Source organism: Marmota monax, unplaced genomic scaffold (genome assembly GCF_021218885.2).
Source record: "Marmota monax isolate L192 unplaced genomic scaffold, Marmota_monax_Labrador192_F-V1.1 WCK01_AAM20220418_F8-fsc00012, whole genome shotgun sequence".
Lineage (NCBI taxonomy): Eukaryota > Metazoa > Chordata > Mammalia > Rodentia > Sciuridae > Marmota > Marmota monax.
Window position 1 is genome coordinate 8,709,395 of NW_026695227.1, and position 17,717 is coordinate 8,727,111.

General features: G+C 34.8%; 1 protein-coding gene across 2 annotated transcripts in view; it reads left to right on the forward strand.

The window, feature by feature from the left end:
* The window catches only part of Pde3a (phosphodiesterase 3A), a 316,815-nt gene that overhangs the window by 264,439 nt on the left and 34,659 nt on the right, over nt 1-17,717 (forward strand). For both annotated transcript variants that reach the window (XM_046435730.2, XM_046435731.2), the window contains 2 exons: nt 12,819-13,038; nt 16,811-16,896. In XM_046435730.2, the coding sequence (XP_046291686.1) occupies nt 12,819-13,038; nt 16,811-16,896 (306 nt within the window). The remainder of the gene's footprint in view (nt 1-12,818; nt 13,039-16,810; nt 16,897-17,717) is intronic.

The following is a 17,717-nucleotide window of genomic DNA, read 5'->3' on the forward strand; positions in this document are numbered from 1 at the left end:
AATTATGACTGCCATGGGGGCCCCACTCTCCCAATATTTTATGTTGTCACCCTCATTTCTGCTAAAAGCTCTGCTGGCTTCCTTCCCTAATGTCTTCATGCCTCTGCCTACATTCTTAGTCTGTCTTGTTTTTTTGACACCAATTTTATTTTGATTTTACATTTTTTTTGTATAATCGTTTTTGACTAAATGTGCAGAATAAAAATTAAATACTCTGATAATTACAGACATAGATACTAAATGTGAGTAAATGTTCTTTTTAGCAAAAGAGAGACCCAAACAATTGCATCACATGAAGTCCAATTCTATCACTGTTAATTTATTCAGAGGAATTATTGGCCACATTTGCAAAGATTTTTTTACTATAATTATTATTGCATGTTAGTTGAATAGATTAATGACTTTGTGACTTTTCCATACATGCATACATTATGTTTTGATCATATCTACCCCTCCCACTAGTACTCTCCCATACTTTCCCCTCTCTTTGTCTTGGTTCCCTTTCCCTTCTCTTTAAAGTCTCTGTTGTACTTTCATGTCATTTTTATTCTTTCCACATGAGAGAAAACATGCAGGACTTGTCTTTATGTGTCCAGCTCATTTTGCTTAACATGATGTGCTCTAGTTTCATCCATTCTCCAGCAAATCACCTGATTTCATCCTTCTTTATAGCTGAGTGATTCCTCATTGTGTATATATACATACCATATTTTCCTTATCTGTTCATCTGTTAATGGCTACCTAGGCTGATTCTATAACTTGACTGTTGTGAATAGTGCTGCAACACACATAAGTGTGCAGGTATGTCTTCAGTACACTGACTTCATTCCCTTCAGGTATACACCCAGGAGTGGTATAGCTCTATGATATAGTAGTTCTCATTTTAGATTTTTGAGGACTCTTCATACTGTTTTGCATAGTGGCTGTACTAGTTTCTATTCCCACAAACAGAGTATAAAGTTTCCTTTTTCCTTACATCCTCACCAGCGTTGTTTATTTTTTGTTCTTTTGATAGTTTGCCATTCTGACTGAAATGAGATGGAATCTCAATGAAACATTGATTTGCATTTCCCTGACAACTAAACGCGTTAAACATTTCCCCTATATTTATTGGACAATTGTGCTTCTTTTTTTTTTAATGAGTGCATTTTAATTATACAGAATAATGAGTTTCATTGTGGCATATTCATACATGCAAATAACATACTTTGATCATATCCACCCCCAGTACCTCCCTTCCCTTACTCTTTCTGATCCCCTTCCTCTTCTGTAGTAGTCTCCCTGCTACTCTTGTATCTTTATTTTTTTTTTAACCTCAGTTCCACATATGAGGGAAAATAGGCAATATTTGTCTTTCTGTTTCCGCCTCATTTTGCCTAGCTCTATGATCTTCAGTTCTATCCATTTTCCTACAAATAATGTGACTTTGTTTTTCTTCATAGCTGAATAATACTTCTTTGTGTATGTTTACCACATTGTCTTTACCACACTCTTCTGTTGATGGGCACCTAGGCTGATTCCATAACTTGGCTTTTGTGATTAGTGCTGCAATAAACATGGGCTGCAGAAATCTCTATACTATACTGACTTTAATTCCTTCTGATATATACCAAGGAGTGGTATTCCTAGATCATATGGTATTTCTATTTTTATTCATTTTTTGAGAAACCTCTACATTGATTTTCATAATGGCTGTAACAACTCACTTTCCTACCAATGGTCTATGACGGTTCCTTTTCCCCTGCAACTTCACCAGCCTTATTATTTTTGTTACTCTTGATGATAGCCATTCTGACTGGGATGAGATGGAATCTCTGTGTAGTTTTAATTTGTATTTCCCTGATGGCTGAAGAAGTTGAACATTTTTTCCTATATTTATTAGCTATTTGAACTTCTTTTGAAAAGTGTCCTTTCAAAACTTTTGCCCATTTTTTTGATTGGACCACTTGAACTTTTGTGGTTAAGCTTTTTGACTTCTTTATATATTCTAGATATTAATCCTTTTTCAAATGAAGAGCTATCAGATTTTTTCCCATTTTGCATATTGGGACAACTTCTGTTGATTGTTTCCTTTGCTGTTCAGAAGTCTTTAATTTGTTATAATAAAGTTGTCAATTCTTGCTATTTCCTGAGCTATAGGAGTTCTAGATAGGAAATTATTGCCTGTACCAATATCTTGAATTCCTCTGTTTTCCTCTTGTTATTTCAAACTTTCAGGTTTTACATTAAGATCTTCGTTCCTTTGAGCTAATGTTTGTACAGGTTAGGAGATAGGGGTCTAATTTCTGTCTTCTCCATCAATATCTAGTTTTCCCAACACCACTTTTTCAAGAGTCTGTTTTTCCTCCATCATTTGTCTTTGGCACCTTTGTTGAGAATCTTATGGTTGTAGATACATGGGTTTATATTTTGAAATCAGGTATTGTGATGCCAGAAGCATTGCAATATTTGGCATATTTTTGTGCTTCGAAGTGAATTTTAGGATTGTTTTTTCTAGCTCTGTGAAGAATGTTATTGTCATTGGTATTTTGATGGGATTGCATTGCATCTCTAGATCCCTTCAGGTAGTTTAGCCATTTTAACAATATTGATTCTCTCAATCCATGAACATGGAGAAGTCTTTCCATCTTCTAGCTTAATTTCTTTCTTCAGTGTTTTATAATTTTCCTTATAGAGGTCTTTAACCTCCGTGTCTAGGTTTATTCTTAGCTATTTTATTTTTCATTTTGAAGCTGTTGTGAATCGGACTTTTTGTTTTTTTTTTTTCTTTCTCAATGAGTTTATTGTTGGGGTATTAAGAAACCTCAGATAAGAAGCTGTGCTATGTGTCAAAATGCATTCTAATGTCATGTAAAACTAACTAAAACAAATTTTAAAAATACCAAAAAAAAAAGCTATTCATTTTTGTATGTTGATTTTGTATCCTGAAACTTTGTTGGCTGTTCTTCAGTTCTGAGGGTTGTTTTTTTTTTTTTTTTATTCTTTGGGGTTTGCTAGGTATAGAATCATATCATCTGCAAACAGTCATAATTTGACTTCCTCCTCTACTATTTGTTTCTCCTTTATTTCTTTCTCTTGTCTCATTGCTGAAGTTTCCAGTAACATTTGAAAGAGTGCTGAGAGTGTTCACCCTTATCTTGTTCCTGCTTTTAGAGAAAATGTTTTTAATTTTCTCCATTTAGTTTGATATTAACAATGGGTTTGTCTTATATGGACTTTATTATATTGAGGTGTAATTCTTCTATACCTTGTTTATTCAGGATTTTATCATGAAGGGCTGTTGGATTTTGTTGAAGGCATTTTGTGTGTCTATTGAGATGTATTTTGTGCTTGATTTTGTTTATGTGGTATATTACATTGGTTGATGTGCATATGTTGAACCAACCTTGCATCCCTGGAATGAACCCCACTTGATTGTCATATAGTGTTTAATTCGATTTGCAAGTATTTTATTGAGAATTTTTGCATGTGTATTTATTAAGGATATTGTTTGGTAATTTTCTTTTTTTTGTGGTATCTTTATCAGGTTTCAGTGGAAGGGTACTACTGGCTTCATGGGATGAGTTTGGAAAAGTTCCTTCCTATATTTATTTATTTATTTATTTATTTATTTATTTATTTATTTATTTTGCAATAGTTTAAGGAACATTGTTATAAGTTCTTTAAATGTCTGATAAAATTTAGCTGAGATTGTATCTGCTCCCGGGCATTTTTTTGTTGGGAGACTTTTTATTATTGCTTTAATAATAACACTTCTTATTGAACTATTTAAGATTTTTTTGTTTGGTTGGTTGTTTGTTTTAATATTCTCTTGGGTTTGGTTTTCCTGGTACATAATGTACCTAGAAATTTGTCCATTTCTTCTAGACTTTCCAGTTTATTGACATATAATTTTCTAAAGAATTTCCTAGTATCTTATGAATTTCAGTGATATCTGTTGTTAAAATCCCCTTTTTAACCTCTCATCTTACTTACTTGAGTCTTCTCTCTCTTTGGTAGTTTGGCTAAGGGTTTCTCAATTTCGCTTATTTTTAAACTCATTGTTTCACTGATTCTTTGTATTGTCCTTTTAGTCTCTATTTCATTTATTTCTGCTCTGATCTTTATTATTTCTTTCCTTCCACTGACTTGGGGTTTGGTTTGTTCTTGTTTCTCTGATTTTGAGGTGTATCCTTAGGTAATTTATGTTACATCTCTGTTTTCCTTTCATTAATGATATTTGATTCTTTTCTAATTCTCCTTGACTTATCTATCCTTCTAGTGAGATTTAATCTTCTCATGCTCCTGTAGTTTTACTTATCTTTTTCTTTTATATGTAGGATTCCCTTAAGTATTTGCAATGCTAGTTTTGTGGTCATAAATACCTTTAGTTTATGTTTGTCTTGGAACATAAACTAAAATGCTGCTTTCACTGTACTGGTTCTGGTTATGTTGTTTCCATTTTTTTGATTCTAGGAATTTTTTTGTTTTGTTTTTTGGCAGTGCTGGGGATTGAACCCAGGGTCTTGTGCATGCAAGGCAAGCACTCTACCAACTGAGCTATATCCCCAGCCCCCTTGATTCTAGGAATTTTTAAAATTTCTTCCATGAACAACTGTTCATTCAAAATTGGGATTTTTTTTTTATTCTCCATGTATTTTTATATTTTGTTGTTGTGAATTTCTTATTTCATTCCATTGTGATCTGGTAAGATGCAAGAAATTTTTTCAATAGTTTTCTATTTGTTAAGACTTGCCTTATGTGTCCAATTGGGAAAAGTTCTATGAGTTGACAAAAAGAATGTGCCTTCTGCCAGTATTGGTTGGAATATTCTGTGGATGTCTATTAAGTCCATGTTATCTGTAATGTAATCTGACTCTGATGTGTGTTTGTTGACTCTTTGTTTGGATGATCTATGAAAGTTGGGTATTGAAGTTGCCCACTATTATCATATTGAGGCCAAGCTCTCCCTTTGTGTCCTGTAGCATTTGTTTTGTGAAATTAGGTGCTCTTATGTTCAGTACATATTATGTATTTTTACAATTGTTAGATTTTCTTGATGACAGTCCCATTTAGGAGTAGATAGTGTCCTCTTTTTGCTCTTCTGACTAAACTTGGCTTGAAGTCGATTTTGTATGTAAGTACAGCTACTACTGCTTGCTTTCAAGTTTCATTTGCTTGAAATGTAATTCTTATGTCCTTTCACTTTCAATCTGTTGTATGTCTTTTGTCAGTGACGTAGGTTTCTTACAGGCAAATATTTGTTGAATCTTATTTTTTTAGTCTATTCAGTCAGTCTGAGTCATTATTGGAAACTCAAGACCATTTATATTCAGGATTATTATTAAAAGGAATGTTCTAGTTTCTATCATTTTGTTGTTTTCGTTCTGTTGTTTCAAATAATCTGTTTGCTTCCCCTGACCCCCTTTGCCTTAGAGGCTTTTTTTTTTTTCTGCATTAATGATATTTGATTCTTTTCTAATTCTCCTTGGCTTATCTACCCTTCTAGTGAGATTTATTCTTTCTCATGATCTTGTGGTTTACTTATCTTTTTCTTTTGTATGTAGGATTACCTTAAGTATTTGTAGCAATGCTAGTTTTGTGGTCATAAATTCCTTTATGTTTACCTTGGAAGGTTTTTATTTCTTCTTTCATTCTGAAGAATAACTTTGCTGAATATAGTAATCTAGGTTGGCTAGTTTTTTTGTTTTGTTTTGTTTTCCAGAACTTGACATATATCATTCCATGCCCTCCCGACCTTTAGAGTTTCTGTTGAGAAATCTCATAGTTTTCTGATGGCTTATCTTTATAAGTGACTTGGCACTTCTCTCTTGTAGTTTTTAACAGTACTCCTTTGTTCTGCACTTTTGGCAGTTTAACTATAATATGATGTGGAAAGGTTTTTTCCCTAGTCATTTATGTTTGAGGTTCTAAATGCCTCTGTTCCTGAATATCCATTTCTTTATTAGGATTTGGGAATTTTTCTGCTATTGTTTCATTGAATATGTTTTCTAGGCCCTTAGTTTATAGCTAATCTTCCTTTTTTTTCCTCCCAGTTTGTTTGGTCTTTTAATCGTGCCCCATATATATTTATGTTCCATTCATTATATCTTTTTTTTTCCTTTATTATTGTCTATATGTATTACTTCATCAGTTTTGTCTTCAAGCCATGATTTTTTTTCTTCCTTTTGATCTAGTTTATTAGTGATCCTTTGAATTAAGGTTTTTTTTTTTTTATTTTTTTAAGTTGTAGATGGACACAATACCTTTATTTTATTTATTTATTTTTATATGGTACTGACGATTGAACCCAGTGCCTCACACATGCTAGGCAAATGCTCTGTCACTGAGCTACAACCCCAGTCCTGAATTGAGGTTTTTATGTGACTTACTGAGCTTTTTATTTCCAAGATTAGTGTTTGCAAAATGTCTATTTCTATATTGAGTCACTCTTTCATTGCCTACATTTTCTTCCTTAATTCATTGAGCTTTTTATTTTTACCATATTTGAAATGATTGATCATTTTTGAAATCATTCTTTTAAATTCTTTGCTGATCATTTTATTCACTTCAAATACCTTTGGAATCAATTATTAGAGAGTTAAGAACTTTCAGTCGAATCATTTTTCATATTTCTTTTGTTGCTGTGTCGAAATTTGTGCATCTGTTAGGATGGATATCTCTTTCACTTTTGTGTGAGAATTTTCTGAGTGAGCCATGTTCTCTTCAAGATGTGCCCTAGGTTATTGGTTTGTTGTGTGGTACCGAGGTTAATTGCGAATGAACTTTGTAGTGCTGTTCTCTTTGGTTCCTTTGACTGTAATTAATAGGTTTCAAAACTTTGCATACTATGTCAGAACCTGAGTGTCCCACTTTGTTTATAGGAATTTCAAGAGTGGAATCCTCTGGTAGATCAGGCAAGTGTATTGAAGACAGCAGAGTATGTGGCGTACACCCTCTGTAGTTACTCCTATAGTCTTGTCATAAGTGTGCAGTCAACATCAAAGACAAATAGATACATATGTACATATACAACTGAATACCTTTCCTAAAAGGGTCACTTGTCTTTTCTCTAACTTTTAAGTTAGACCCTTTCAGGAAAGGTAGTCAGTTTTAGAGAAAACTTGTTGGTATAGAATCACAGCACTGTGGAATATTTTCTGCAGCATCCTAAAAGGATAGCCAACTTAACCTTGTGTGCCTGACAAATCTGAGAGAAGTAAAGACATTCTGAGAAAAGTAAAAAGTTTAACACCTATCAAATTTTCACTAAAGATATTTATGATAGACATATTGTAAAATGAAAAATATTAGAGAGAAAGTCTGAGACCTAATAAAAATGGTGATTTGAAAACCGTGGGTCAATCCAAACAAACCTGATATGCATAAATATTGTTTCCAGACTTGTGGTAGTTTTTTTTTTTTTTTTTTAATCTTAAGGACAGAATTAAAATATAGGACAATAACAATATGTAACTCAAGGATGAACTGTGAATTTCAGTGTTCTGTGTTCTTGTGTAGGTTAGGAAGGGGTTTAGAGAAGGAAAGTGAGGCAGATAATGGTCAAGTAATTTGCCTAAGACCATATGTTTAGTCTTCAATCCTTTCTTTTGTCCTAGTGATTTCATATTAGAAAGAAAACTTAAAAACAATTGATGTCATTTAAAATAAGGATTTTGTGGTTCTTTTTTTTTCTGAATACAGATAATAAAGGATTTGGTTTCTTTTCTCTGTTTCTTCAGTTAGGTAATAAAATAAAAAATATCAACTAGCCCAATGTGATGAAAAGAAGAAGCTGAAAAGCATGGTTAGGGCAGACACTGGAAAATAACAGAGCAAAGGATAAAGCATACTCTATCCTTTACTCCTGCTCCCCAAATGGAGAAGAAGGGACACAGTGTAAAAGGAAAAATAATGCCCACGTCATATACCATAAGGACTGAGGTAGAAGCAAAAGCCTCACCATAGCCAGAGTCTCCCTTCTTTCTTGCCATCAAGGGCATAAGGATCTCCCTTGGGATTACTTTGAAGGGGACTTTGCATTGTGGTGTTTTTAGCACAGAGCCATGTGTTTATCAAATAACCTTGCATCCCATGTGCACTGAATTCAATTTTTAAAAAAATCCCTGAAAGTCTGCCAAAAGGTAGAAAAACATCCATCAAGAATCAGTGCTGGAACTAGGTTGCAATTTTCCCGGGTCAGGTGGGTCCTTCTGATTTGAAACCCCTGTGTCCTAGCATGAACAGCATGCCTGGGTTGAGGGTGGTCAGGAGGAGTGCTGTGCTTGATGTGGTTTACTAGGATGTCACCTGGTTTTCAATGAACTATGTGGAAAGAGGCTGGGGAAAGCCCCTCATGGGGCAAAGAGTATAAGCAAATGTAATTCAATGATGTGTGAAGAGAGTTTGAGGAGGAAGTGTTAGAGCAATGGGCAATGAGGTGGGGAGGGAAAGCAAGCATGAAGTAAAACACAAGCAAGCTAAAAGATAAATGACCTGTTTTCAGAAGGGCTTAATGAATCTGTTCTTTGCACAAATCAAGTAAACAATATGTCCTCTAGCTCAGTCAATCAATGTTAATTTTAAGTAGCTGAAACACAAGAAATTATTATGCAGTCACTAATATAAAATAAATGGATGAAATCACAGAGGAGTCCTTTGATTAAAGCATAAAGCAGGAGATTTAAATGCAATTTGCATTTTCAATCTTGCTCCTCTTCTGTGAATCACTGACAATGGGAAGCTACCATGACGTCATTCTGCTTTTCAAATTCCTCTAATCCATAGTTGCTGCATCTTTCAAGTTTGACCTGTCATAATTAGTGCAGATATCTCTACACTGGTAGAGAAGACCAAGTTTTTCCTACAAAAATTTTGAAATAAAGGAAACAATTCTTTAGTTACATTTTGTGTTTTGGAAAAATATTAGGACTGGTCATTTCCTGTAGGCATGGAAAAGAGGCATGGATTTATCAGACAGGCTGGTTCCTTTCTTGTTCAATTAAACTGAGAGAGTTTTGTAGCACAAAACAGATGGATTCACTTAAAGAATTCCCCTGCGGTACTGTTTATCTTCTCCCTTTGATTACCCACAGTTCCTTATGTCTTGACCACATTTTCACATGCTCTCAATAGCAAGGAATTAAAGACTCACTCAAAGGAGTAACTATTTTAGACAATTTTTGTTGTTGTAGTTTTAAATTTTCTGTTTTAAGATAATTTTTTAAGTATTTCACATTAGGAAAATTTATATCATTCAAAGGCTTACATTTCAGAAGAGTGATATAAAAGACGAAGAAAAATATATTTGAGAGAATGCACTTCACAAATGTTTGTATCTGTGTGAATGTGCAACATACAATTAAATGAGACCTAGAGGGGTTATGATATCCCTGTAACTTTAGACATGATTACATTTGAATTATCTTAGGAAATCTGTTTTCAAAGATTTGCAAAAGAAGGTTATTTCTCCCATTTCCTGAGAGAATCCCCTTCCCGTGTCAAAAATCATTTATTTATTCTTTTCTAGAAAGAAAAAAATTTTGGCAATCACAGGTTAAACATTCCTAATGTAACAATCCAAATTGGAGCATTTTAGATTTTGAATTTTTGGATTAGAGATACTCACCTGGTAACATCCATGTAAATATTCAAAAATCCCCCAAATTCTGAAATCCAAAACACTTCTTCTAGTCCTAGCATTTTAGGTAAGGGATACTTGATGTGTATGTACATTTCTCTTTGGGGTGGGGGGGTGAGTGGGTGTATATTTTTTCCTGTGGAATTCCTAATCCTCTGGGTTTTTAAAATTTTAAGTAAATTTTATACCTTTATCTTTTCACCTACAAAATAAAATATCCTTGCTCCTTAGGGTTGTTGCCAAGACCCATGCTTTTAAAAGAGTTCAAAACATGTTAACTAAAGTACTATAAAAGTAAATTTGTTCTCCTCTGTTACAGATTTATTTAAGGTTTCATCCCAGGAGTCTTAAAGTCTGCTTATTGGTTTAAATTTAGTTAAGTTCTAAGGTCCAAGAATCTTAATGGTTATATGAATTTTAAATGTGTATTTAAGAGTGAAATGTATGTGTCTGAGTCCGTCAGCTGGCAACTTCTAAAAATTAGCAAAGAAAAAAAAAATCACCATTCACATAAATTGCCTTCTGAAAAGCCATGTGTGGAGACATAAATGGAGAATGGTCCCATGGGCTTTGAACTGCCATTCTGGGGCATGGGGTGTAGGAGTGGTAGAGAATTGTGCCCAAACTCATAATTTGCTATCAAAATAATTAAGTGGCTGCCTAAAGAAGGTCTATCAGGAGTTTATTTTTTTAAGACATAGCAAATTAAAACACTGCCAAGGCCCTGCCCAACCCCCACCAGGCATGCAGAGCAGCCCCTCTGTGTTCATGTTCCCTGCCCCTTTTCTTCCTTTGTGCTAAGCTGACAGCCTCTGCCCTCCCCCTGATGAGTCCCTCTTTCTGGAACATGCTTTCCCCACACTCCTGTCTGAATATCTTCCTTACTTCAGCAGGCCTGTGTTTAGATTTTATGACCCACAGAGGTCTTTTCAGACTGTCTTCTCTAAAGAGCATTTCTCTCCTCTGTTCTCTACCCTCTATATTGCTGGTTCTTCATATCACTTGAAATTACATCCTTTTCCTTTTCTTTCTTGTTTATTGATTTTTATTTTGTTGTTTCTGCGTCCCTGGATAGTGGGAGCTCCATGACAGCAGGGGCTTCATTTTCTACCACTGTATCCTTGTAACAGGACACATAATAGGTATTTGTTAAGTGAGTGAATTGTTGAGATGCTTATTCAGTGCAGATACCTTGGTAACCTTTATATATCACCATACCAGGATTTAGCTCCTTTATGGTTACATGGCTTTTCTAAGATTATCTGTATTCTCTGTCTTAGTCCTCCGAGTAGTATAAATCAGACCACCCTTTTTCAACCTTTCTTTTTTTTTTTTTATCAGAGCCCACTTGTATGTACATTTGTAAATATGATAATGTGATATGTCAGTGGAGAAATGGAAAGTTTGGTGATTTAGAGCTTGGTGAAAAATATATTTCCTTTATTTCATAAATTTAAAATGTAACAATCATATTAGAATATTAAAAATTGAGTTTATTCTGGAGTTTTCATACAAAAACCTTTCTCTTTTTTTTCTTTTAATTTATAACCATTAATTATTTCATAGCACTCTGACAAACTCACTGGCAGTAAATGATGATATATTTGTTGGGAAGTTCTGAGTTAAAAATTTAATGAATTTTCTTTCAATTCAGGAATCCATGAAGCATTAAGGTCCGGTCAGTCAGTATCTTTGCTAAAATAGCTAAATCTTACTAGTTGAACTAGGAATCAGAATATAAACTATCAACCAAGTCACAAAAATCAGTACAAATGCTGGTAAGTGGATGGTGGATTTTTATTCTCCTTTGGATGGTTACAGATAGAAGCCTGAGCTAATAAAATGAACCACATTTTACTCAGAATAGCTGGGCTCACAGCATATCTCTACTTCCTAGAGCTGTGACCCTGACAAGGCTTTTTAACCTCTTTTGGTCTAAGAGGTTTCACTTGTTCAGGATCAATGCAAAAGTTTGATAAGAATGAAGAATGGAAATAAATGTTAAGCAGAGGACTAGGAGGTTCCCCACACTTGAGCAAAGGAAAAATGAGATTTTTCATCTTTTAAAACAAAACAGAAAAATAATAGTGCCAAGAAGAAATATAAAAATAAATTGCAAAAACAGTTCAGCAAGCTTAATATTCCTTTCAGTGGAGCAGAAAACCATTGGGTGTGACAAATCAAACTTTTGAGGGAACTGGATCTTGGAAACAAACCCTGTTCTAAGCCAGCTGCCCCACACACACATGACGTAAAGTCCGTGGCTGTAAATTTCCCTGGAGCAGTGAGAAATAGAGAACAACTCAGGATGATTCCATTTCATGCCCCCTAGAGTAGGATGTTCAGCCATAAAAATCACGAAAAGCAGTAAGCACGTAGTCCTCTGGAAGGTACATGTTTGGTGTTTTGGTTTTTTCTTTTCAATTCCAAACATAGGCCACCTTCTCTGTGTTCAGAGAGAGCAGCTTCAAAAAATATCCTCCTCCTCCAGCATCAATGCTTGCAAATCCAAGCCAGCATCCTGGAAAATTCTCAAAATCTAGAGAAAACACATGAGTGTGTGTGTCAGACACTCACATTTGAAATCTGTGATTTAGGTCTAGTGTTTGATATGAAATGGGTCACATTAGATGTTTAAATGTTTTCTTCAAGAATTATTTTGATCAAAGCACTATTTCACATAAAAAGTTGCTGTTTTGCTGAAAATACAAATGGTTAATAAGGTTAATTGCTTCTCAAAAAATTTATCTCCTTTATTTTCAGAATTGCATGCCTAGCACACTGAGCTTAATGTTGAAAACAATAGTAAATCTGTCCCCGCTAAAAGCTTCTCAGCCTAAGAGAAAGCAAACAAACACAGGAGAAAAGTGTAATGGTTGTTTTCAAGTCAAAATGACAAGAAACAAAAATGGGAGGAAAAATATCCTTCTGTCCTGAAGTTACTCCAGGACACCAAGGCTTTAGCTGGACTTGCCAACATTGCCACCAATTTTTCATGATGATTCATTACTCTCATTTCATGCTGTGGAGACACCCCAACCACACACACTGTCTCCAGATGGTGGCATGGGGAGACCAACTCAGTGGCCTGAGTTTACACATGGCTGTTTTGAGTTTACTGGAGCAAGGTGAAGTGCAACAGTTGCACATTTGCATTTCAAAGACATTTGTTTAGTGACTTAATAACTTTCTTTCTCAGGTGCCCTCGCTAAAATTTCACCTCTTTCATCGCCCTGCTCCTCGCCTCTCCAAGGGACTCCAGCCAGCAGCCCTGTCAGCAAAATTTCCACAGTGCAGTTTCCAGAATCTGCTGACACAACTGCCAAACAAGGGCCAAGTTCTCACAGGGCCTTAACCTGTACTCAGAGTGCCCCTGACCTGTCCCCTCAGGTCCTGACTCCACCTGTTATATGTAGCAGGTAAGGATTTTGTGGTGTTAACTGAAGTCCAATAATAAAATCAATGACAGTTTTCCTCCTCAGAATGCCACCTATCTATACAGTTTGGTGAAGGTTTGCTGAAAGAACAAGAAAGTGTAGGATGATATGATTTGTATTTAATAGACATGAAGAGAAACTGAATGTTTCAGTGATTTTCTGTTAATAGAAAGCTTAGACTCCATGCACTCCACACAGTTAATCTTTGGAGATGTCTCCAAATAATCTGTTGTTATTTTGTTACAAATAATAATGATTACAAAATAATAATAATTCTGTTACCAAATAATAATAATTTTGTCTGCAATTGATGGAGCATGCATAAAATATCTAATTGAAAAATTACACCAGCTAATCTGATATCATCTGACACTGGGTTGAAATGTGTTTTACTTGTTCTCATGGGAGTACTTTACATTGATATTAAAGATATTTTGTCTGCAGTTTGCATTTCTGATTTTAGCACTTTAAAAATGCATCAATAGTGTATGGAAAATTATGACTAGACACTAATAGTTCTCTGAGTGCTATTAAGCAATTGTTTGTACCACTCTGTCTTGTTGAAAAAGAATCATAAAAGATTATTTAGTAGAGGATAAGAAAAGAGAGTCTAACATGGCCAAAGTAATTACTTTATCAACATTATTACTAAGAAATTAATCCTACTGATTAATATATTTTTATTGTTCTTCATTAATAGCTTCAACTTCAATAATTGGTCTTAAATCATTAAATATTTTTTTAAATATAAAATAGTTGAATCTTTAAGTGTAATCATAAGGATGCCTTCATCAAAAATGATACTTCTAAGGTTAATGAGGAGAACAATTTGAATAAATTCGTAACATGTTGGTTTTCAAGTAGCAAATATTGGCTCATAGACCCAGATTTTATCAGTATATTCCATCTTAAGAACTAGCAACTGATAAGAAGTTTCACAAGTTCCATTTTCTAGATTTTGTTCATAAACTCTGTGACTCAGTCAGTTTCCATCTCTATGACAGAATACCTAACATAAATTAACTTAAAGGAGGAAAAGTTTAGTTTGGCTCACAGTTTCAGAAGTTTTGTTCAACGATTGCTTGACTTTAGTTGGTTTATGGCTTGTGGCATGGCAGTACATCATGGCAGAGAGCAGAGGGCAGAGGAAACTGCTCATCTCCTGGTGGCTGGGAAACAGGGGCAGAGAAAGAGATTCAGGTCCCAGTCCCTTCTAGGGCACACCCCACCCCAATGACCTAACTTCCTACCCAATCCCACCTCTTAGTGGTTCTAGTTCCTTCCAGTATTACCACCGGCAGTGATCAAGCTTTTAACACATGGGACTTTGAAATGTAAAGTATAGATCCAAACTAAAGCACTCTAGAAGTTAAATGAATGTCATTTATTTTATAATCTTTATTTTTACTTCTTAACTTTTTGCAAATATTTGTTAACAGGAAGTCAGTTTTGTGTGTTCTTTGGGTCGGGGCCGAGTTGAAAACTTAGTCTGCCATCTTAAAATGGTTCCTTCCTCTCTTTGTCAGCCACTTTTAATAAAATGATTTCTGAAGGACACTAACTTCCCCAAAACACATGTTCTGCAATAGCATGTCTAGGAGACACAGCATATTTCTCTGTTGGAGACCCTCAACATGAATCATCTTATTCAAAGCTCTGAGAAGTTGTGCTAAAAGAACACCTCTCAATTTTTATTTTATCCCTTGTGTTCTGAACTTTAACCACAAAGCCAGTTTCATTGGCTAGCACCCTATACTTGCCCAGGAATCTAATGTCAGACAGGACTAACTGAAGAAGCAGGATTTGTGGGTATGCTCTGGACCACAGTGGAGCCCCTTAGAGCAGTCTGCATTGAGGACATCTGCTTCCAGCTTTTCCAGGGAGCCCTCCCACTCTGGACTCCAGACTTGTGGGAAATAAGCTGCCTAAAGAAAGGAGAGAGATGTTCAGGAAAGACCTTCCACCCATGGAGCTTTCCTCATCATAGCCTATTTTTTTGTGATCTTGGCGGGAAGAATGTAATGGGATTTTATAAAAGAGGTTTCAGAGAAAAACAAGGGGATTTCACTGTCTACTTGTTCAGTAATGTTTATAAATCCAGTAGTGTGTGTTTTATTTGTTTGGGCTTTATAAATCTATAATTCAAACCAGGTTTTATTATTTCCTTCAAGGCAGCCACCCATGTAGGCACAGAGAGCTCCAAAAACACACGACTAATTATTGTGGTTTCCCCTGCTGAACTCGAAGGGTTTGGCATTGAGTCCCAGTCTCTTGGCTGCTGTAATGTCTATGCAACAAGCCATTTTTTGGCACAGGAGCTGATATATTTGAACTCTAATTTCAGTATTACTTTTAGGTATTATCTTGCAATGAAAAATCTGTAAACTAATAAACTCTCCTTCTGCCAACCTGCATCTGAGAATTGAAGACCATCCATCAGTTGCATGTACTCCCTTTTTCTATTTATTCTCTCATTGTCTTTTGATTCCCTAAAGTAAAGTGATAGGATTTCATCCTTAAAAAAATGATTTTTATATAATGCTTTCTATTGACATTCAAGGGTTGACCAGTAAATTTACCTAGTATGAAGATATTCTCTAGCCAGAAAATGCTTTTCTTTATTCCACAGACATGCATAATGGGGAGAAAATGATGAGACATTTAAGATATTAAACAATAAACTCACTCATTTCTTTTTATTTGAGTGGTTAATCTGTAAATAACTAACAGACCAAAAAAAAGTCTTCTGAGACTCTTGGTAAGAGTCTTCCATAGAAGATCATATTCTTCATCTTTTCTATAAATAGAAAACTAGAACTTAGTGGCAAAATTCAGAATTAAAATTTAATCATGAAGTGTCTCAAAAGGAAAAAGAGAGGACCCCATCTGCCCAATCATTTGGAGTTACTTTTTAACTAATAAAGCAAGAAAGTTGTTGAGAAAAGAAAAATGTATATCCCACATTTTTCAATGCCTTCTGCTGAGGGGCACCATTCACCTCCCAAGTATTTTTGATGTTCTTGGTCACCCACATGGTACAGCCCTGGTCCATCTTTCTCAACCAGCACCACATCTAGTCAACCATACATTCACTCATCACCAAAGTGTTTATCTCTTGGTTCATTTCCTTAGAGTCTAAACAGGTTACCGATTGTTCTTAAAAATGAATTCACTTTCATTTTTTTGGCAAAAATAAAAATACATGCTTTCTTAAAGTATCTGTAAAAATAAATCTAATACTGAAATTTTTAAGCAGGTACAAAGATATTCCATTGGAGAATATATTTTTGACCAAATACAAATCAGCCTCCGCAGAATCACTGCTATAAACAGTTGGCAGCCTATCCCAGTTTTCTCCAAATAATGTAACAAAATTTTACCACAGTTTTACCTCAAATATGGTCTAGACTGTAGAGAGAAGGAGAATGGGAGGCAGATAAAATTTCTAATCCCTCTGTTTATTATTCTCTCACAAAAACAAAAGCAGTAGACTGCCTGTTAGCATCCATGTATAAAACAAAATGAATTTTTCCATGACAAATAAGTAAAAGTAAAGAAATGTTATTGTAGATGTCTGTCTTTTGTTCTGTGGTACTGGGGATTAAAGCCAAGGCCTAGAACATACTAGGCAAGAGCTCTGCCACTGAGCTATATCCTCAGCCCTGTGTCTATCTCAGTGTACACAAAGATTGTGTATATGTTTGGTATTTTGAAAAGAGAAAGATATACTTATGACTGTTCCAATATTTCTCAGCTGTGGCAGACCATATTCCCAAGGGAATCCTGCTGATGGGCCCCTGGAGAGAGCTGGCACAACCACTCTGACACCAAGCAGAACAGGTAAATCATCGTTTTGGATCCTTTTCCACAAAATGGGAATTATCTTACTTCATTTCTTTTTCTGATCCAAAAGATAACCCATTTTCCTGATTTTTTTTTATTTGTAAATTTAAAAAGACAAGAAAGAAAATCAAAATTATTCATAACTCTACTATACAGATTTAATTATGGTAAAGTTTTGGTGCTAAGCTGTCCATAATGTTGCTATACAAATTGTGTGGTTTTTTTTTTTAAGTGAGATTCTGTTTTACATAGTAATTAAAACTACATAAAAAATGCTATTTTGTTTCTCCTGCTTTGTACATTGGAGAGTCATTCACTGTAGGTTCTCTTTAGAGAATACCATCGCAGACCCTGAGAAATTACCCTCCTTTTCTCACTGTAAACTTAAAGTGGGTTTTCCTTGAGGAGGTATTATGGAGAGGATAAGAAGACGGGTATTGCAGCCTGGTTCATACCCCGATTCTGCAACCTGCTTGCTGATAATCTAGATCTAGTTCCTTAACTGCAGAATACTAGAATACCAATAGTACCTACCACAAAGGACTAAGAAATTAATTAATGGAGATGAAACATTTATTACTTATTATAGCATCTGGTTCACCATAAGTAGTTAGTGTTTGCTGGTAATTACTATAATGATTATTTTTTATTTTTGTTCATACAGTCCTAAAAGTACACAAAGTTGGAAATGTCTATGAATTGTAGACTTTAGGGTAATAAAGCTATCTCATAATTATCAGCTATCTGTTCCAGCATTTCTTGGTAGCCACTCAATAAATATTGAGTGATGTAATTTTTCTATGATAATATTGTGCTAT